Here is a 23,352-nt window from a genome sequence, read left to right on the forward strand (position 1 = left end):
GCTGATATGAAAAGGGAAGTGTGTGTGTGTGTGTTTTAAAGGTGTCTGCATCCTGTAAAAAGAAGGAACGCAAGACTGTGTCTGATGAGGAGAACGCTCAGGTGGAGGCAGACAGTGAGCACTCTGAGAAGGAGGTCGCTGGATCTCTGAACATTACAGATGAAATGAAGCGCATGCTCAGTCAGCTGTGAGTGTTTATTCTGTCCATCAACCTGCAAGCAAACTGAATGGTTTCTGTACACGCTTCTCTTCACATATTTGCATTTTCCTTACTGAATTTGATGTACCATACGTACTTATTAGCGAATGAAGCTATTGAAGAATCTTTGCTTTTATTAATTTTCATTCATTCATTCATTATCTCTAGCCGCTTTATCCTTCTACAGGGTCGCAGGCAAGCTGGAGCCTATCCCAGCTGACTACGGGCGAAAGGCGGGGTACACCCTGGACAAGTCGCCAGGTCATCACAGGGCTGACACATAGACACAGACAACCATTCACACTCACATTCACACCTACGGTCAATTTAGAGTCACCAGTTAACCTAACCTGCATGTCTTTGGACTGTGGGGGAAACCGGAGCACCCGGAGGAAACCCACGTGGACACGGGGAGAACGTGCAAACTCCACACAGAAAGGCCCTCGCCGGCCCCGGGGCTCGAACCCAGGACCTTCTTGCTGTGAGGCGACAGCGCTAACCACTACACCACCGTGCCGCCTTATTAACTTTCATATTCTCTAAAACAATATTTAGAACCTCTCAGCTGTAACATTGCTTCTATTCGTGATTTAATTTTTTTTTTGTATGCGCATGTGTTGTTTGTCCGAAATTATCATGAGTGTGATATCTCAAGAACTTGTAGTCAAATGTTTGTAGGATGTATATGGAATTATCATTGTAACCAGCAAATGAACTGAATAGATTTTGAAATGGATCCAAGCAGGGTCAAGGTCACATTTTTCTTCAATCCTGTCTGTCCTGGTCCTGAAGTATATTTTACAGGTATTTGAGGCATACAAATTAGTAACAAAGCAATCAGAGATAGCAGACCTCGTTCCTGCAGCGTAACTATGATTTTCCTTTTGGATAGAAGTGGTGGGTCATTCAGATTATATTCATGCACTGTTTTATTTGTTTCTTCCATTACTCCAATTGAATATAATTTTTGTAGGGTTACGATACATTGCTTTATCAATTTTCAAGAGTATCATTAAAGACAGGCAGTGCGGCGCTAGTATTATTAAACAGATCTGTACAAATCGTGGTTCATTCTTTTCTCATAAAGCATAATTGTTCGGAAAATACAGGGTCGGTCAAAATTATGTTAACACTAATCGATTATTTTTCCTCCTGAATGCGTGGTGCACCGTGACCGTGAAATGTGTGTCTGGGCTTTAAACGGTACTGTTGCTTGAACAGGTTGAGACCGTCCTGTAAATCATCTTGCACATATGATGTATGTTTTGTGAATAAATGGTTTCTACTATTTAAGTGTTAACGTAATTTTGACTAACCCTGTCTATATGTGAAAGTACTTTTTCTTCCTCTTTTTTTCCACACCACAACATAATTAATTGAATGGGTTCCTATGATCATGATACATCTACCCAACAAATTTCATGTCAGTCCGTCCAGTCGTTGCTGAGTTATGAGCGAAAACCTGGAGTGGCACAGACGCGCACACAGACAGGGTGATCACAATACCTCGCCGTCCCACTAGGGGGTGAGGTAACAAGTACTTGAGTGCTTGGTGGCAGAGACATCCCTGTTGAGGCAGTTTGCATCAACAGCTACTTACTGATATTTGAAAACTCCACCAGATTTCAAGCTTTTGACTTTTATTTCTTCTGCGTTATGATTTCTATTGTTTTTGTAGCATTGTGGAATTTTCTCTCTCTCTCTCTCTCGGATTAGTTGCCAATTTGAGGTGATGCACACCTTTGCTCTTGGCTGTAAATGCAGTAATCACTAAAGTCTAATGGTATACCGCCACCTAGTGGTCACATTGTGGTAATCAGTTTTGGAAGTTGTTTGCACACAGTTTTGTTTGGACCCCTTTGAAATTGTGGTGGAACCTGCCTTGGTTTCCTTTCACTTTCCTCTCCCACTCCACCTGTGTTTGTAGAATTAGCTCAGATAACTGCTCTGTCTCCAGGAGGGAGACCTTCGATTTCGACGATGACTGTGACAGTCTGGCCTGGGAGGAGACTGAAGAGACTCTGCTCCTGTGGGAGGATTTTACCAACAGCCATGTTATTACCCCTTCCACCACTACTACTGCTGCCGCCAGTGCACACACTAGCGCTGCCTGTGCTGCCGAATGCCACGGAGAAACTCATGAGCAGGTGAACTAGCACAGCTTCATCCTGCAAACAATGCAAGGATTTTCCAGAATAGCAAAATATTCGTGTTGATACTGTGGCTTAGGTTGTGTTACCCGTTTATAACTATCTCTGGTTCTTTCAGGATGGAAGTCTGCGCAGTCTGATAAACGAGACCGAGTCACTCTTTAAAGTTAGAGAGCAGGACTACCAGGCTACTATTGGACAGATTGAGGTAAGTAGCGGTTTAGGGTTCGATATGAACAGATCCTGTTCTTATACTTAATTTGTTCTTATTGTCCTCAAAGCTGGAGCTGGCCACAGCCAAGAGTGATATGACCAGACACCTGCACGAGTACATGGAGATGTGCAGTATGAAGCGAGGGCTGGATGTGCAGATGGAGACCTGTCGCAGACTCCTCCAGAGCTCAGCAACCGCTGGCAGGTGTGTACTGTATATACAAGACCCTGTAGTGCCCCTTAGGTCTTTCTGTAAAAGACTACTGCATAATTATATAAAGTGCATCTACCGTGCCTTACGAAAGTATTCATCCCCCTTGGTGTTTGTCCTGTTTTGTCGCATTACAAGCTGGAATTAAAATGGATTTTTGGAGGGTTAGCATCATTTGATTTACACAACATGCCTACAACTTTTAAAGGTGCACATTTTTTATTTATTTATTTTTTATTGTGACCCAAACAATAATTAAGATGAAAAAACAGAAATCTGGAGTGTGCATAAGTATTCACCCCCTTTCGTATGAAACCCCTAAATAAGAGCTGGTCCAACCAATTCACTTCATAAGTCACATAATTAGTTGATTAAGATCCACCTGTGTGCAATCAAAGTGTCGCATGATCGGTCACATGATGTCTGTATTAATCAACTTGTTCTGGAAGGACCCTGACTCTGCAACACTACTAAGCAAGCAACATGAAAACCAAGGAGCCTCCAAACAGGTCAGAGACAAAGTTGTGAAGAAGTATGGACCAGGGTTGGGTTATAAAAAATATCCCAAACTTTGAATATCCCATGGAGCACCATTAAATCCATTATAGCAAAATGGAAAGAACATGGCACCACTACAAACCTGACGAGAAGGCCGCCCACCAAAATTCAGACTGGGCAAGGAGGGCATTAATAAGAGATGCAACAATAATGCTGAGGGAGCTGCAAAGATCCACAGCAGAGATGTGAGTATCTGTCCATAGGACCACTTTAAACCATACACTCCACAGACTGGGACTTTATGGAAGAGTAGCCAGGAAAAAAGTAATTGCTTAAGAAAACATGTTTGGAGTTTGCCCAACAGCATGTGGCAGACTCCCCAAACACATGGAAGAAGATTCTCTGGTCAAATGAGACAAAAATTGAACTTTTTGGCAATCATGGGAAATGCCATGTGTGGCACAAACCCAACACCATCCCTACAGTGAAGCATGGTGGTGGCAACATCATGCTATGGGGATGTTTTTCATCTGCAGGGACAGGAAAGATGGATGGCACTAAATACAGGGTAATTCTGGAGGAAAACATGTTTGTCAGCCAGAGGTTTGAGACTGGGACGAAGGTTCACGTTCCAGCAGGACAATGACCCTAAACATACTGCTAAAGCTACACTGGAGTGGTCTAAAGGGAAACACTTAAATGTCTTGGAATGGCTTAATCAAAGCCCAGACCTCAATCCAATTGAGAATTTGTGGCATAACTTGAAGATTGCTGTACACCAACGCAACCCATCTAACTTGGAGTTGGAGCAGTTTTGCTTTGAGGAATGGGCAAAATTCCCAGTGGCTAGATGTGCTAAGCTAATAGAGACATACCCCAAAAGACTTTCAGCTATGATTGTAACAAAAGGTGGTTTTATAAAGTATTGACTTTGGGGGAGGGATACTTGTGCACACTCCAGATTTGTTTTTTCATCTTGATTATTGCTTTGTGTCACAATAAAAAAAAAAAATGGTAGGCATGTTGTGCAAATCAAACGGTGCCAACCCTCCAAAAATCCATTTTAATTCCAGCTTGTAATGCAACAAAACAGGACAAACACCAAGGGGATGAATACTTTTGCAAGGCACTGTATATAGGATACAGCACAAAATTTTATATACACTATAAACCTGACTGCAAAGTGATTAACACAGCAAGACAAGTTAGCTTCCTTCATTATCACAATTATCAAAAATGGTCCAGAAGTAATGTTAAGATACAGTGTATGGCCAAAAGTATGTAGACACCTGACCATCACATCCATATGTGCTCGTTCAAAAACCATGGGCATTAACAAGGAGTTGGTCTCCCTTTTGCTGTTATAACAGCCTCCACGCTTCAGGCACGGCTTTCCACTAGATTTTGGAGCGTGACTGTGGGGATTTGTGCTCATTCAGGCACAAGAGCATTAGTGAATTCGGGCATTAATTGATGTCAAATGAAAAGCCCAATCAGTGTTTTAATTTATCCCAAAGATGTTCAGTTGAGGTCCGCGTTTGAGGTCATTGTTTCTATGTTTCTACCTTCTTTTTCATATTTCATGCGAATAGTATCTTTTTATACCCTTTTCTAGCTCTGTGAAAGGCTAATATTTGGTTTGAGGTGTTGAGGGTTGTTTTCCTATTAACTGGCTCTTAAATTGACTACTTACAGCAAGCTGACTACTGAAAAATGTGAGCCTAAATGTGGGAACATTTTATGCTTAAAAAAAAAAGTACTAACCTGTTTTAAGTTATCAGACACTTTAGTGAGTCACATTTCAAATACTTTCAACAGATCACATCAAAGGGGATCTTTCAGCTTGTTAATAAATCATCATTGCTGTGACTCAAGGCCCAAGTATACTTCAGTGGACGCAGTGCACGTGATGCCAATTTCCTCATGTACGCAGTCCAGATTTTGTAGCTGCACTGACTGTGTGCATGTGCAAATCTGAGAACGTATACACCGTCCAGTAGGTGAGAGTAGTCGAAGTCTGAAATACAGAAGAAGAGCATTTTAAAGCAGTTTTCGAACGTTTTTCTTCCTTGTCTCGTTCTCCTTCTTCCAACATCAGCATTAAGCATTGAAGAAGCTCTTCTCTTGAGTTCCAAACTGCCGCACATGGCTTTTGTGTTCTTGTTTTTATCTTCTTCAGGGCATTGTCTACTTTCAGGCCACACCCTTTGACACTCCCAGTAGGTGAGGCAGGTATTTAATAAAGGCGTAGTGCATGTGCGTATAGAGACGTGTATTGCTGGGTTTCACGTGACGTCATATCCGCCTCATCAGTTATTCAAAACTTTAGCTGGTGGTCTACTAAAGCTCAGTTGACAAAGCGTTTGTACGGGGAAGGTGCATTGCTTGCATGAAAAATGCCTTATTGCGTTCTTTTAGGTTGTTCAAATCGATGAAACTGATAAGTTTCTTCAGGGTTCCCCGTGAACTAATAAAAAAGGTTGAACGAACACAGGATTTCACAAAAACACGCCGAGAAAGGTGGCTTTTGAACCTCTCGCTGAAATCGAAGGGAGCCGAGTCGAAGCATGCTCGAGTTTGCAGCGATCGCTTTGTGAAAGGTTTGTATCTCCCTCTCAGCTATGTCCTTAGTGTTTTCTAAGTACTTTTCTTGTGGTGTGTCGTTATTTTACGGTACTTTTTTTTAGTCACGAAGCGCTAAAGTCCCCAGCTGTTTCTTTGTTTACTCCTCACAAAGTCCATATGCTTGAAGGTCGCGACAAAATTCTTCCCCAGCCATACAGTTACAATGCGCCGTGATCACTTCTCCGTCTTGTTTAACTAAGATCCAGGTCTTTTAAAGGGGTTTTTGATGATCTTTGTGAATGATTTACCTGAGAGATAAGAGCCAACACAAGTGAGAATCAAGTGAACTGTTGTTTGTTTACACTTCAACTTGCAGCACTTCGTTGTAAAGATGTGAACGAAAAGCTTAATAAAAACATACTTACACAGGCAAAAACAATACAGGATTCATTCGGCAGTGACTTGATACTGAGGTCCTTTACCCAGCCACATACAAAACAAGTTGTAAGCCTCCATACTCTTCCACGCTTTCATCTGTTTTGCGGTGTAGAAGGACGTCTGTAACACCAGATAGATCGAGATGTCAGGGAACTCGACTGAAGGGTAATTTTCGAGATCGTATGACAAATTCTTCTTTCCCAGACTGTAGGGGTCGATTCCATTGCACATAGCAATCTTCTGAATATATTTAAAGCGAGGAGTTGCTTCTAGATTACGAGTGTACTCTAAGTTATCGCTAGTTGTTTGCACTATGGCAGCCGTTTAGACCACCAGCTATTTCACTTCCAGTAAAACCACTAAGAAAAGTCACGTGACTGAAACCCAACAATATATGTTCAGCTGAAAACCGAGTATACGTTGGAGACACCCATGGGAACGTCTGTGTACGTATACCGGTACTTGGGCCTTTAGACTCCATTGCTATAATATTTGGGGCATGTTATAATGGGTTTTTAATAGGAATCATATTTCAGTTGGGATTTTGAAAGTGAATGTAGTATTCTGTTTCTGAGAGAACAGATGCACTGATCTCTACACAATGCACTGATCTCTACACAATCCACTGCTATGACGGAGAATTTTAGCGCTCACTTATCATCCTGCTAATATAAATGGACATAATTAATAATGCCCCAAATTTATGGGCAATATTATGAGCTATTTTATATCGATTCATGATCTATAATCCCACTCAAGTCCATTTCAGTTCCAGCTTGTAACATGACAAATGTCTGGTTGCTCTGTGCTACAGACACTCCCCATTCTTTAACTCCGGAGCAAGCAGTGACTCAGGAAATGCAGAAGACCTGCAAGATGAACTGGACAGGGATGGAGAGAAGGACAGAGACATCGTTGAAAAGAGTGATGGAGAGACAGATGTATGTGGGGAGGTCAGCTGATCCTTCCCATCACTTCCCTCTTCTTCCACAGTGGTACAAGGAGGAGAATCTCTGATCCGGTCTTCCATGATATGTGTTTCTGTCGGTCTCAAAGTTGGTGCTATGTATGCTGTCCCAAATTGGGATTAAATCAGTTTTAAAGAGTCTATCTACTGAAACTGTCTCTTTCATCAGCACTGCCATGGCATGGCTCCACCTTCTATTGTTCTCTTTCTCACTGGCTTATAAATCTACAGTATACACATTTCCTGTGCCCGAAATCACTCACTTGTTCACTACTCCCAACTCACTATATAGGGAATATAGAGAGGACTATATAGTGAGCTCATTGATAAAATTTAAAAACGCTTTCGGACACTAGTCCATCACGCTGGTATTTACGTCATTACTGTCACACAATTAAAACGTGCCAGATCAGTTGGCTGGTGGGTTTTCAAAACAAATACATGCATGTATTTTTGTGATAAATCCATAATATACTGAGCATATTTCCCACATTAATCAATACAAAGTACTTTGTGTCTGCTGCATCTTTCAGTTCTTTTAAATCAAGACTAAATACTTTCTTCTTTGCCGCTGCCTTTTATTAAATCAAATTTGAGACTTTTTAATTTGATTTCTTTCAGCGCGACCGCAATGCATGATGGGATATGTTGCTTTGGTTAGTGACCACTGGTTGTACACTACTTTTCGTGATGCATTGTGGGATACTTTGAGTGCACTATATAGGGTGTAAATAATCCTCACTAAGGTTTCGGACAGCACTAGAGAGCGATTTCGGACACAGGGAATGTCTTTCAACATTTTTCCTTTTTTATACTCTGCTTCAGATGTAATCATGAAATCCATTTACCAGTTATCATATTACAACAGAATTGTTTTGTTGGTCATTTTGTTAATGTCATAAAGGAGCCTAGAATTAACAGTAACGTTTGCTCAGACTCTTGTCACTTGATCAACAGAAATACTGTGTTTGACTTATAGACTTTAGACTGTATGGACTTCAGAGGAATCATGACTCCTCTATGAAATCTGTCATATTGCAGATAATCACTTAGACACAACACGTAAGCCATGTGGTAGGAGCTTCTACACTAGGGTTCGACACAATTGTGCATAGAGCACTATGCAATAAGCTGCTATGGACATGCTGTTAACTGTTGTTGGGTTTCCCCCCACTTCCTCTCCAGGGACATTCTTGGTATTTGGTATACCTGACTCAAAAAAAACTTGGGATGCTGTGTAAAACACAAATAAAAACAGAATGCAATGATTTGCAAATCCTTTTCAACATATATTCAATTGAATACAATGCAAAGACCAGATATTTAATGTTCAAACTGAAACTTTTTGTTTTTTACACTCATTGTGAATTTGATGCCTGTAACATGTTTCAAAAAAGTTGGAACAGGGTCGTGTTTACCACTGTGTTACATCACCTTTTCTCTTAACAACACTCAGTAAGTGTTTGAGAACTGTGGACACTAATTGTTGAAGTTTTGAAGTTGAAATTTTTCTCATTCTTGCTCGATATACAACTTTAGTTGCTCAACAGTCCGAGGTCTCTGTCGTATTTTGCACTTCATAATGCGCCACATGTTTTCAATGGGAGGCAGGCAGGCCAGTTTAGCACCTACACTCTTTTTTTACTATGAAGCCGCACTGTTGTAACACATGCAGAATGTTGCTTGGCATTGTTTTGCTGGAATAAGCAGGGATGTCCCTGAAAAAAACATCATCTGGATGGCAGTATATGTTGCTCCAAAACCCATATGTACCTTTCAGTATGAATAGTGACTTCACAGATATGCAAGTGACCTGGGTTACTAACATGCCCCCATACTGTCCTAGATGCTGGCTTTTTTACTTTGTGCTGGTAACAATCTGGATGGTCCTTTTCTTCTGGATATATGTCTGAAAGCCTATATTATAATGGCTTTTTTTTAATACATATGAAAAATATGAGGGAGAAAGAATGAATCAAAGTGAAGGGTAACGAGGAAGGGAGGAGTGGAGAGATTCATGCAATGTTTGTGCGAACAGAAATATACTGCCCGGCCCAAAAAAGTAGCGCACACTTTTTTTGGTCTGCCTTTAGCTTTGATTACGGCACCCAATTACCATGGCATTGTTGCAACAACTTTATGCAGCATTGCAACTTTATTTCCACCCGGAGTTGCATTAATTTTTCACTGTGATATTGTACTGACAACAGGAGAGTCGAACCACTCTGTTAAAGTTTTCTCCAGCACATCCCAAATACTTTTTAATGGGGTTAATGTCAGGACTCCGTGATGGCCAATTCATGAGTGAAAATGATTCCTCATGCTTCCTGGATCACTCTTTCATAATTTGATCCCTAATTTTATGCCTGTGTCATCAGGGAAGAAAAAAAATACATTGATGTGAACCTGGTCATTCAGTACATTCAAGTCATCAGCTGACCTTCATTTCATTGCCACGTAATGTTGCTGAGCCTCAACCTGACTAAATGAAACAACCCCAGACCATAACAGTGTACAGAGATTTGTACAGTGGCAATTATGCATGCTTTCATGCGCTTCCCTTCTTACCCTGACTCGCCCGTCACTCCAGAACAGGGTAAATCTGAACTCGTCAGACCGCATGACCTTTTTCCATTGCTCCAGAGTCCAATCTTTATGCTCCTGAAGCTTTTTCTTCTGATTAGTCTCACTAACAAGTGGTTTTCTTATGGCCACACAGCTGTTTAGTCCCAATCCTGTGAGTTCTCATCACAATGTGCGTGTGGAAATGCTCTTATTGTCACTATTAAACATAGCTATGAGTTCTGCTGGGGTTTGGGGTGTGGGCTTTTTAAAAAAAATATATATATAAATGATTTGACTTCAAGTGTTTAAGTGATCTCTGATCACGGTCAGTCAGGATTTTTTTTCCTGGCCACGTTTCTTCTGTGAAGTTGACAGTTCACCACTATCCTTTCAGGTTTAATAATGCATTATTGCAACATATTAATTACTGCAGTAATTATCCAATGAAAAGCTCTTTAGAATTTGCTTATTTCAGCCCAAACAGTGGCTTTTTATTTTTTATTTTTTGGCCAGGCTGTGTATGTTGGAGAATGTGAAGTAGAAGCTTTTTTGAGGCAGAAAGGCTTGCAGACCTTAGACGCCATAGACCAAGACATTTGAATTTGTGTTGGTCTCGAAAAGAATATCAGTGTCAATGTCCTGCCGTGCTGTGTCTCTCTTTTACACAGACATCAATTCCGGCTCTGTTACGACCATTCGTTCCGGCTCAGAGGTGGAACAACGGACCCATTCTGAATTCGGATATTTTATACAGAACGTGAGGTGGAATCATGGCGTAAGCCTCTCACCTTGAACAGGCTGTGTAAAAGAGACTTTTGTATTGTATTCAATTAAAAGAACTGGTTGAAAAGGATTTGCAAATCATTGCATTCGGTGTTTATTTACGTTTTATACAGCATCCCAACTTTTTTGGAATCAGGGTTGTTGAAGTGCCCTGTTCTTATGTTACTTGTAATGCAGAAGGTTCAGTGTTCGGAGAAAGCTGATGCCAAACAGCAGAAAACCAAAACCCTTGTGCCTGCACACTGTTTTATACAGTAACTGTGTTGCCTTATTTGATTTTCCTTAGCTGTGCTTTTAAAAATGTTTCAAAACTGATCAAAGTTAGTAGCAGATAGAAAACACTGTGTAATGTACAAAAACATCAAGAAAAATAATACACCTGTTGGTTATCAGTGAAGCAAAAATGTCTTATTATTCATTATTGTTGATTTTGAGTTTTTGGAGTTTTTCTGTGTGTATATTTTCTGTATCTTTATAAAGGTCTTGTTTAGAGTTTTCTGTTATTATAATGCTGAATTATGTGGAGACTTTTAATCACTGATCTTTTTTTTTTATTTATGGAAAAGACTCCTTCCTTTATATTTTAGCTTCTGCATAATGGTCACTTAATAAATCATTATTTATACACAGTTCTTTCTCTCTTGCCCTTCTTATTGATTGATTGATTGATTGATTGATTGATTGATTGATTGATTGATTATCCTCTCGACTTACATTGGGGTATAGTATAATTTCCTTAATTATTTTAGCTATTTTTTTTCTAATCCGTTAAATATCAGCAACAATGCTGGCCACCAAAGAGTCCTGACCTTAATCCCAATGAAAGTCTTTGGGATGTGCTGGAGACGGCGTTACGTTGTCAAGACAAGACCTGGGGGGGGAATTAATACAGCTGTGAATGAAAAGTGTGATGTTGCATAAGGTTGTTGAAACAACGCCACAGCGAATGTGTGCCATAATCATATCTCAAGGCAGTCCAACAAAATATTAGTGTCTGTGACTCCTCCCTGTTAGAGTATTTTTATAATGTAATATACTACAACTTTATTGTAGTCAAAGACTACCAAAGTATGTGAACCTTTGCTTTCAGTATCTGGTGTGACCCCCTTGTGCAGCAATAACTGCAACTAAACGTTTCCAGTAACTGTTGATCAGTCCTGCACACCGGCTTGGAGGAATTTTAGCCCATTCCTCCGTACAGAACAGCTTCAACTCTGGGATGTTGGTGGGTTTCCTCACATGAACTGCTCACTTCAGGTCCTTCCACAACATTTTGATTGGATTAAGGTCAGGACTTTGACTTGGCCATTCCAAAACATTATTCTTCTTTAACCATTCTTTGGTAGAACGACTTGTGTGCTTAGGGTCGTTATCTTGCTGCATGACCCACCTTCTCTTAAGATTCAGTTCATGGACAGATGTCCTGACATTTTCCTTTAGAATTCGCTGGTATAATTCAGAATTCATTGTTCCATCAACGATGGCAAGCTGTCCTGGCCCAGATGCAGCAAAACAGGCCCAAACCATGATACTACCACCACCATGTTTCACAGATGGAATAAGGTTCTTATGCTGGAATGCAGTGTTTTCCTTTCTCCAAACATAACGCTTCTCATTTAAACCAAAAAGTTCTATTTTGGTCTCATCCATCCACAAAACATTTTTCCAATAGACTTCATGGCTTGTCCACTTGATCTTTAGCAAACTACAGATGAGCAGCAATGTTCTTTTTGGAGAGCAGTCGCTTTCTCCTTGCAACCCTGCCATGCACACCATTGTTGTTCAGTGTTCTCCTGATGGTGGACTCATGAACATTAACATTAGTCAATGTGAGAGATGCCTTCAGTTGCTTAGAAGTTACCCTGGGGTCCTTTGTGACCTCACCGACTATTACACGCCTTGCTCTTAGAGTGATCTTTGTTGGTTGACCACTCCTGAGGAGGGTAACAATGGTCTTGAATTTCCTCCATTTGTACACAATCTGTCTGACTGTGGATTGGTGGAGTCCAAACTCTTCAGAGATGGTTTTGTAACCTTTTCCAGCCTGATGAGCATCAGCAACGCTTTTTCTGAGGTCCTCAGAAATCTCCTTTGTTCGTGCCATGATGCACTTCCACAAACATGTGTTGTAAAGCTCAGACTTTGATAGATCCATGTTCTTTAAATAAAACAGGGTGCCCACTCACACCTGATTGCCATCCCATTGATTGAAAACACCTGGCTCTAATTTCACCTTCAAATTAACTGCTAATCCTAGAGGTTCACATACTTTTGCCACTCACAGATATGTAATATTGGATCATTTTCCTCAATAAATAAATGACCAAGTATAATATTTTTGTCTCATTTGTTTAACTGGGTTCTCTTTATCTACTTTTAGGACTTGTGTGAAAATCTGATGATGTTTTAGGTCGTATGTATGCAGAAATATAGAAAATTCTAAAGGGTTCACAAACTTTCAAGCACCACTGTATGTGCTATATCCATTTATTTTATTCTTAAGACCACATGGTATGGGGCGTCGTGGCTCAGGTGGATGGGGATCCGGGGACCTGGGTTCGGTTCCGGCCCGGGGTCATTTCCTGGTCCCTCCCCGTCTCTCTCTCCCGCTCGTTTCCTGTCTCTGCACTGTCCTGTCCAGTAGTGAAGGTGAAAAAAGCCCCCCCCAAAAAAAGACCACATGGTATTATGGGATGGCATGGTGGCACAGTGCATAACTAGTCTGGCTAACGCGACTTCAAAGCTCTGCCCCCGTGTTGCGTCACACTTAGGATGGGCGGGCCCAGGCTAGTGCATAACCACCTCACAGCCCCATGATGCCTGGTTAGATTGTGAGCTCGAGTTCATCTTTGTGTGGAGGTTTACTTGCTTTCCCCATGTCCATGTTGGTTTGTTCCTGGTTCTCTGGTTTGATTTCTCTGTAAGCAGGTAGTCTTGTGTGAGAGAAAGAAAGAATGAATGAACGGCCCTGAAATGGACTGGCATCCCATCTGAACAGTGACTACTGAAACTGAATGAACGAAGGAGCTGCATGGCATTCTAATTAATATTAATATTTGCATTGCAATATCATCATAGTTATCAATAATTACAAATGATCATTTATTGCACATTGTTAAAGGAGTGTAAAAAAAAAATGCTTCCAAAGAATCAGCAACTTTAATAAGCAGAGTTAGAATGATGTATATGAATATGGGCTTCATAGAAAGTTTTAAAAACTGATAATAAACTGGACATTTTTATAATTATGAATGATTTATATCAATGTATGATTTTCTTTGTAATACTTTCACGATGGTGTGTCATAGTTTTTTGGCTTTGGTTTTTGGCCACATGAAAATGACCATTATAATCAAGGACACATCATCATGTGTCTTCAGGCTCAATAATCTCTTTTACATGAATTTGCGTCTCTCACGTACAGGCAGCTATAGTGTCAAGTGCTGATGGTGTCATAGTGTCAAGTGTCAGGCAAATTGACCTTCAGTGGTTGAATGATACACTGAGCTGTAATTCAATCCCATTCAGTCAACAGAATTTGGATAAAGAATCGATACTAATTAGGACTTTGGAGAATGTATCTCTGAAGTCTAACTTAGAATATGACAGCGGGGGGGAACCCAAGCCTGTACCACATCCATCCATCCATTATCTGTAGCCGCTTATCCTGTTCTACAGGGTCGCAGGCAAGCTGGAGCCTATCCCAGCTGACTATGGGCGAGAGACGGGGTACACCCTGGACAAGTCGCCAGGTTATCGCAGGGCTGACATGTAGACAAACAACCATTCACACTCACACCTACGGTCAATTTAGAGCCACCAATTAACCTAACCTGCATGTCACTGTGGGGGAAACCGGAGCACCCGGAGGAAACCCACGCAGACACAGGGAGAACATGCAAACTCCACACAGAGAGGCCCTCGCCGGCCACCGGGCTTGAACCCAGGACCTTCTTGCTGTGAGGCAACAGTGCTAACCACCATGCCACCCCCCTGTACCATGTCTTGTATTCAAAATTTGATGCAGCTGTCTGTTTCCACTGTCTATTAAACATACAGTCGATGCAAGAAAGTGTGTAGAAAATAGTTTTACCTACAACCTGAATAAATAATTTTTTTTTAAAAAGCACAATGATTTTCATCTAAGCCCTGAATATATTTGATAAGCATTCGAAATGATCATTCATGTTGAACGCTGTTGAATTATTAGTAGTCCTCAGTTATTTCGTCTGTCCATAAGTTGCTAGGATGTTTGCATGGAAATCAATTTTGGTCAAGAAACAAATGGGCTAATGCAAATCCAATGTTTCAGTGATGATAACACTTTTACACATGCAAATCCTCATCGATCAGTTGGTAGAAAAGGGAAATGGGGTTGCACAAACAGAAGAAGCAAGTGAACGTGATCTGTAAAGACCAGCTGTGCTTACAGTATGGGAACGCTCTTGTTTAAGACTCTGCTGTTGGTGTGTTTCTGGAGCTGCTGTTGTGGTAGTGGACTCCAGCATGAAGGAAATATTACCATCTATAGCATGTTTCCTCTCCATAATGTAGGTGCCACTGTCTCGGCGATACCTCAGTTGACTGGCTGTAACCGGTATGACTTGTCGATATATGCATACTTCTTACAGACAATAAAAAGTTGTGTTCAATTTAATGAGCTGCTTTGGCTTTTGCAGAGGAACTGCCAACAGCCATGGCTACTACATGGCACAGGCTCTGCGCTACGCTGTGGAGGAGATCAACAGCGACAGTCAGCTCCTGCCTGGCATCACTCTCGGCTACCAGATGTATGACACTTGCTCGCTTCGAGCTAGTATTCTGGGCACGGTGACCCTCTTAGCCCAGCAGTATAACAGAGAGAAAGTGGAGCCTCGAGCGATCGTTCTCATCGGACCAGACAGCAGCAGCTACAGTTTCACTCCAGCTGCTGGACTCGGTGCCTTTCTGATGCCTGAGGTACCGTACATCTATGCTTGCTTTTAGTATCTGTATATAATAGGAAAATTGTTACCTTTATAAATTGATTATTATATTTGTCTTAAAATACTTTAATGCTCAGTAGCCTAAGTGAGTAAACAGTTTTAGTTCTAAAAATTTTTGTGATTATGTTTATATACAGTGGCTGATTTAGGTATGGGCCACATGGGCATTTGACCTACGACCTCAGGTCTCCCCAATGGCAGCCTGAGATAAGGGAAACAGGGGACTCTGTTAAATAATGCACATAGTACTAATGCAGAGTAAAATCAGTCACACAGTGAAATACTACCAAATAAACCACAATTCGTTCATAATCCTGTGAGTAGATAGTTTCACAAACATAGTGTTGCTTTTTTTTTCCTGGTTTGTGCAAAGTTTTAAGAATGAGATAAAAACCACTTTGTACACCACCAAGGTGAACCAGTTTAGTCTTGACTCTCAGCTTACAGTGTTAGATGATGGGTAATGGAAGGATGCTCGAGTGCCAAATCAACACACACAGCAAAAAAAAAAAAAAGGTCTAGGGTCAACCATCAGGTGCCCAGTTTAGGAAAGAAGAAGAGCAGAAATGCACAAACGATAACGGTATGTAGCTATGCCATCACTTTGAATATAATATTCCGCATGTAATGAAATAGGCTCGTAGAACACTTATGTTTGTGAGCTTGTGTTGTTATGTTACTTGCATACAATGACAAGATTCTGTTTCCTGTCCAACTACTGTAGCTTCCACAACACTGGATATAATTTCACACGGTTTCAACATATGTAACCCTGCAGAAAAAAACAACAACCCCAAGTAGCAAATTAATTTTAATAATTAGATTTATGTTTTATTTGTATTTGCATAATACAATACTACAAATAGTTTGTTGCGTCTTTTTGATAGTTGTCTTATTTTTGTATACATCTTTAATATTTTCATAGTTTTTAATTACTGATTTAGTAATAACTAAATCATAACCTCCGCCAAGGAGGTTATGTTTTCGGTAGCATTGGTTGGTTTGTTTGTTTGTTTGTTTGTTAGCAACATTACGGAAAAAGTTATGAACGGATTGCTCTGAAATTTTTTCCAGAGGTGTGACTGGGCACAAGTAACAATCCATTAAATTTTGGTGGTGATCCGGATCACCTTCTGGATCCCAGATTTTTTAAAGGATTCTTGGCGGAGGTCTGCGCTCTCCGAATGCTTTTCTAGTTTGTATTTGTGTTTTTTCAAATGTCTGAATAAAAATAGGAATGGTAATTTTTTTAGTGCCATATATATATATATATATATATATATATATATATATATATATATATATATATAAAATTTTTTTTAGTCCATTATACTCACAGATATAAGGTTAACATGCATTAGTGCCATTATTTCTCTTCTGTATTTATCTAGGATTATTGGTAGTTTATAATTACGATAGATTATAACTAACTATAACTAGAAAAGCACTCGGAGAGCGCAGACCTCCACCAAGAATCCTTTAAAAAAATTCCGGGATCCAGAAGGTGATCCGGATCACCGCCAAAATTTAATGGATTGTTACTTGTGGCCAGTCACACCTCTGGAAAAAATTTCAGAGCAATCCATTCATAACTTTTTCTGTAATGTTGCTAACAGACAAACCAACAAACAAACAAACCAACGCTACCGAAAACATAACCTCCTTGGCGGAGGTAATTAGTGTAATCTTCCCTTAGGAAGATTTTTTTTTGGGGGGGGGTCGTCTATCTGTCTGTCTGCCACAGTCCTCACAGTTGAGGGTTAGCGATCCAGGAAACTATCACCTAGCATCCCTGAAATCTCTTGGGTGATTATAGGACATCAGAGGGACCCAAACCCTCATCTGGTGGTGGGTACACATACCGGTACACACCTATGGTGTAGCCAATTGACCTAATCCACATGTCTTTGGGAGGAAACTGGAGCACCCAGAGGAAACCCACGCAGACATGGGGAGAACATGCGAACTCCATACAGAAAGGCCCGCGTCAGCCACTGGGCTCGAACCCAGAACCTTCTTGCTGTGAGGCGGCAGTGCTAACCATTACACCACTGTGCCGCCCGTGTGTAGGGGGGCAGTTAGTAATTAAAAGCAGAATCGAACAGGCAGATGATGTAATGAGCAAAATACAAAATTATAAGAAAACTGATGGAGCACATTATAGAATTGCAAAAACAGACTTTGCAAACGCTGTAAAAGACCAACAGCTATACTGCGTTGCAAAGGCAAACTGTAGTATCTGCATATTGTGTCAGTGGCAAAAGACAGTCCAATAATGAATAGGTGGCGCTATTGGACCATCTTTTTCCACCGACACAATATGCAAATACTGCAGTTTGCCTTTGCACTGCAGTATAATTAAGGAACCAGGAGCAGTAAATCTGGTGAAGCAACTTACAGCAGGTGAAAAGAAATCACAGTGCTGAAGAGGGTCATTTGGAGGCCGTAAGGCTCAAAACAAAGATAATCCTTAAATTTATATAATGTGTTTTGCATCACTGATTTGGGTTTGTTGCGTTTTTACATGCAGGCCTATTGAAGTCACTGGTGTCATTTTTATTCCCTAAATTTCACAGATCTCATATGAAGCTTCAAATGAAATGCTGAGCAACAAACAGCTATACCCATCTTTCTTTCGCACCATCCCCAGTGATAAAAACCAGGTGAAAGTCATGCTCGAGATTCTTGCGAGATACAACTGGACCTGGATAGCCCTTCTCGGGAGTGACAATTCTTATGGCTTGCAGGGAATGTTGAGCCTGTCTCAGCAAGCATCAGATTTCAATATCTGCGTCGCATATCAAGCAGTGATTCCTAATCTTCAAGCTGACACACAGTCACGGATGCAAGACATTGTCAAGAATATCATCAAAACCAAAGTGAATACCATTGTAGTGTTTTCCAGCAAGAGAATAGCCAGAGGGTTTTTCTCATTTGTAATAGAGCAGAATGTGACGGGGAAGGTGTGGATCGGGTCTGAGGACTGGTCCGTGGCACCCTTAGTGTCTGGCATCCCAGGAATCAGTACAATTGGAACTGTCTTGGGCGTGTCTGTAAAATATACACCTTTTAATGGGTTCCAAGATTTTGTGAACCAGGCCATAGCTAAGCTTCAACACATCAGTGTTGAAAACAGTTCCAGTGAAATGAGCGTCCCATGCTTACAGAATACAGACCTGTACAAAATGGCATCTGCACAATATCCTCTGTCAAACTACGATATCGCCTCTTCGTTTAATGTGTATCAGGCGGTATATGCAGTGGCTCATGCATTGCACCAGGCTCTCAGGTGTGATTCTGAAAAATGTCAGAACACTGAAATACAGCCATGGCAGGTCAGTGTTTTAAATATGTTTTATGTTTGATCTCTCTTGATACCACAGTTTTGTGTTCAAATTATACTTCAGTTTTATATTAAACCCCATTTACTGTAACCTTATAAAAGTCCATCCATGATGGATACCATACTTCTTGAGTTATTTTCTTTTCTCTTTGTTTCAGCTCTTCCAATATTTAAAACGGGTACGGATTTCCATCAGAAACACAACGCTATATTTTGATGAGCATGGAAACCCGCCAACAGGATATGACATTGTTGCATGGAAATGGATTAATCAAACATGGTCCCTCAGAGTGGTGGGATCATTTCTTACAGAGCCCCCTAGTCTTCAGATAGACGCTTCACAGATGCAGTGGGTGGGACATGTTTAAAATATAACCTGTGTGTATAGCACCAGTCGAAAATTTGGACACATCTTCTCGTTTATAGGTTTTTCTGTATTTTGACTATTTTCTACATTATAGAACAATACTGAAGACATCACAACTATGAAATAACATAGGGAACATGTATGGAATCATGTGGTTAAAAAATAATAAAACTAAATGTTTCGTATTTTAGATTCTTCAGAGTAGCCAACATTTACCTTGATGACACTTTGCACATTATTGGCATTATCTTAACCAGCTTCATGAGGTAGTCACCTGGAATGCTTTTCAATTAACAGATATACCTCGTCTAAAGTTAATTAGTGGAATTTCTTGCCTTTTTAATATGTTTGAGGTCAAACAGTAAATAATAACAATACAATAAATAGTCCTATTCCACAACTGTAGTAATCCATATTATGTCAAGAGCCGCTCAACTAAGTAAAGAGAAAAGACATCCATCATTACTTTAAGACATGAAGTGTCCTTTAATTAATAAAAATCAAGAAAATCCATTGAATTAGAAGGTGTGTCCAAATTTTTTGACTGGTACTGTATGTGATATATGTCTCCAGTTTTGGTTTTATACTCATCTCATCTCATCTCATCTCATCTCATTATCTCTAGCCGCTTTATCCTGTTCTACAGGGTCGCAGGCAAGCTGGAGCCTATCCCAGCTGACTACGGGTGAAAGGCGGGGTACACCCTGGACAAGTCGCCAGGTCATCACAGGGCTGACACATAGACACAGACAACCATTCACACTCACATTCACACCTACGGTCAATTTAGAGTCACCAGTTAACCTAACCTGCATGTCTTTGGACTGTGGGGGAAACCGGAGCACCCGGAGGAAACCCACGCGGACATGGGGAGAACATGCAAACTCCGCACAGAAAGGCTCTCGCCGGCCATGGGGCTCAAACCCGGACCTTCTTGCTGTGAGGCGACAGCGCTAACCACTACACCACCGTGCTGCCTGGTTTTATACTCACATTTGAAATTACACTATGGTTGAATACAATTTATCATGACAAACAGTTACCAAAATGTACCAAATGGATCGTATGCTATATTAGCATTGTATATTTTTGCATACCCAGATGCCTGAATCACGCTGTTCCCCAGACTGTCCCTATGGGCACAGGCAACTGCAGATTGGACAACACAAATGCTGTTTCAAGTGCATAGAATGTCCTGCTTCCACTTTCCTCAACAAAACTGGTGAACACACTAACCATAATAGTACACATTTTAAGGTATAAGTTAAGAAGACAAACTATAGTTCAGTAAATCACCACCAGATGGTGCTCACTGCCTTGCTTTCAAGTGTGACATTTGCGATGGATAGCTGTGCAAGGCCATTTTTAAATAATGTACCTCCAGAGCAGTTGGGTGTGTGTGTATGTGTGTATACCAGTTTCTGTTTGTTTTATAAGAATGCCAATTTCTGTTTGTTTTATACCAGGCTCTACTAGCTGCCAGCCCTGCAACAAAGATTATTGGTCTCCATCTGGGAGTGAGGACTGTTTACAGAGAACAGTTCTGTACCTGCGATGGGATGCTCCATTGGCCATTGTTCTCCTGGTTCTTCTGGCACTGACGCTGCTGCTCACCCTGGGCACTGCTCTTATCTTCCTACTCAAACTGAACACCCCTGTGGTAAAGTCTGCAGGTGGCAGGACATGTCTGCTGATGTTGTTGGCTCTGACTCTAGCTGCCTGCAGCTCATTGTGCACTTTCAGCAAGCCCTCTCGAGCATCCTGCCTGTTCAGAAAGTCCTTGTTCATCTTCTGTTTCACTGTCTGCCTGACCTGCATGACTGTCCGTGCCTTCCAGGTGTGAAAGTTTATTTTGGAAGCCACCAGTCTTGATAAAAGTGTACAGTATTCTGGTTCACAGTTTCCATTCTTGAGTAGAACACACCTGTGCTTTCTCCCTGCAGGTGGTGTGCATATTCAAGTGGTCTGCAAAGCTTCCCAAGTTCTACGATATCTGGGTCAAAAATCGAGGCCCTGATATCTTCATCGTGGTCACCTCTTTGGTTGAGCTCCTCATCTTTGTTCTCTGTACAAGCTTAAGTACACCTCTCCCCTCAGCGGACTATGACTTCTATTTTGACAGCATTATATTAGAGTGCAGTGAAAGTGTGTCTGTGGTGCTTCCACAGTTTCTGTATTTCTTTATACTGACTGTAATATGTTTTTGTTTGAGCTACATGGGTAAAGACCTACCAGCAAATTACAGTGAGGCCAAGTGCATTACATTCAGTCTGATGGTCTATATCATCTCTTGGATCACTTTCTTCACCACCTATAGTGTTAACAGAGGAACTTTAGCTATGGCCTTGGAGGTGGTTGCCATTCTTTTTAGTGTTCTTGGAGTACTTGGTGGATACTTTTTGCCTAAAGTGTACATCATTTTATTACAACCAAAAAAGAATACCACTGCTCACTTTCAAAATTGTATTCAAATGTATACCATGGCTAAACAGTGAAACTCCACCTAAAACATATTTAGAAACATCATTTAGAGAAAGTAGTTATGGCTCCTGAGAGGTGCAGCAGAAAAGCATTTGCCATACAGTCTATATAGACCTTTCTGGGGATTGATAGTTTAAATCCTAATGATGCCGCAGCCATCCGTGGCTGGGATCCCAAGAGAGCAAACTTGGCCAATCATTGGCATCTGTGAGCTCATGCATACGGAAGTGGGCAGACAGCGCTTTCCTCCGAGAGTGTTATGCCGCTCCTTAATGTTGCATAAGCAGCAGGTAAGCTGGTACCATGTGCCTCGGAGGAAGGCGTGATGGCCTTCACCCTTCCTGGTTCGTAGCTGTTGTGTGATATGGAGGGAATGGGTGTGGGGGTAGGAATTGGCCAGATCTAGATTGGGGGGGGTTAGTTATATAAAATCCCACTTTAATGGCAGCTAGTCCTATCTATCTATCTATCTATCTATCTATCTATCTATCTATCTATCTATCTATCTATCTATCTATCTATCTATCTATCTATCTATCTATCTATCTATCTATTTGCATATGCTTGATAGTCTAAAGGCAATTTTAATTAACTAATATATATATATATATATATATATATATATATATATATATATATATATATATATATATATATATATATATATAAAAGACATGCTAAAGCTTAATTTAATATATAACAACCATGTGTCCCAAGCTTCACTCCTGGGCATTCATTTTGGGTTTCATTTCAAGTAGTCTTGAACTAATGTTTCAATATGTACCTACTTTGAATAAAACACCCTGAAACACATTCAATATTTTTACATTGAAATATTTGTCATGTTTATAGGGATTTTGGTGCTAATTTGTTGGTTGTTGCTGTAATTTTTTTTGTTTTGCTCAAGGTTTGTGGTTGTATGCCGCACTGAGGTCGCAGGAATTCATTGCTAGTGCAGTTACAATGTTGTTAAATAGGATAAAAATGTCAAACACAAGTGGTGGTGGTCAGGTTATTAGCTCCGAAAAGCAAAAGAGCAACATTTTCATTTGCCATTTTCCAGCAACATTCAATGTCACATTAATGAGAAATCCAATGAAGTAGTGCATATTATAAATGTTGAACTTGGAGTTCCATAAGTGCAGCTATATGGTGCAGCAATGTTTGTACACGGTGGTAACTGTAATAACAACTGAAATGGTGACCATCCTTGTGGTTTTCCAGAGAAGACACTTTTTGACATACTCACAATTCAAACACGTGAAGCTCCGCTGCAAATGTGTCTCGCATCTGTTTCAAGTCCTGTTTTTTACTGTGCAACAACAGAGTATTCTGCTTCAAAAGAGACATATTTTCTAGAAAAGAAATCATTTACAACCTCATCATAAGGTGAGTGTTTTTCAGAGAGGACATTTTTGATGGACAAAGGATCCTGTCCGAGGCACTTAGTTTACAATTTAAAAAAATGTAACTTCCATTAAAATATCTTTCTATTGTGAATGAAAGTATACGTCCCTAAATAAAACCTAGTTAGTGCTAAAAGATGCAATTCTGAATTTAACTAGTAAAATCTAAGTGTAATAATTA

General features: G+C 40.5%; 2 protein-coding genes across 3 annotated transcripts in view; both read left to right on the forward strand.

Moving 5' to 3' along the window:
• The window catches only part of iffo2a (intermediate filament family orphan 2a), a 75,038-nt gene extending 64,021 nt beyond the window's left edge, over positions 1–11,017 (forward strand). The window contains exons 5-9 of one of the 2 annotated variants that reach the window (XM_060938233.1): positions 42–187; positions 2,127–2,346; positions 2,468–2,557; positions 2,631–2,767; positions 7,089–11,017. In XM_060938233.1, coding sequence (XP_060794216.1) covers positions 42–187; positions 2,127–2,346; positions 2,468–2,557; positions 2,631–2,767; positions 7,089–7,236 — 741 coding nt within the window. In that variant the 3' untranslated portion in view covers positions 7,237–11,017. The remainder of the gene's footprint in view (positions 1–41; positions 188–2,126; positions 2,347–2,467; positions 2,558–2,630; positions 2,768–7,088) is intronic. The other variant, XM_060938234.1, reaches the window with a different exon arrangement.
• A 3,941-nt stretch (positions 11,018–14,958) lies between these two features.
• Positions 14,959–21,779, forward strand: LOC132895936 (taste receptor type 1 member 1). The gene is made up of 7 exons (XM_060936675.1): positions 14,959–15,020; positions 15,269–15,548; positions 18,151–18,909; positions 19,076–19,270; positions 20,386–20,506; positions 20,751–21,121; positions 21,228–21,779. The coding sequence occupies exons 1-7, from the start codon at positions 14,959–14,961 to the stop codon at positions 21,777–21,779; spliced, it is 2,340 nt and encodes a 779-aa protein (XP_060792658.1).
• The last annotated feature ends 1,573 nt before the right edge of the window (positions 21,780–23,352 follow it).

Source organism: Neoarius graeffei, chromosome 13, assembly GCF_027579695.1.
Source record: "Neoarius graeffei isolate fNeoGra1 chromosome 13, fNeoGra1.pri, whole genome shotgun sequence".
Lineage (NCBI taxonomy): Eukaryota > Metazoa > Chordata > Actinopteri > Siluriformes > Ariidae > Neoarius > Neoarius graeffei.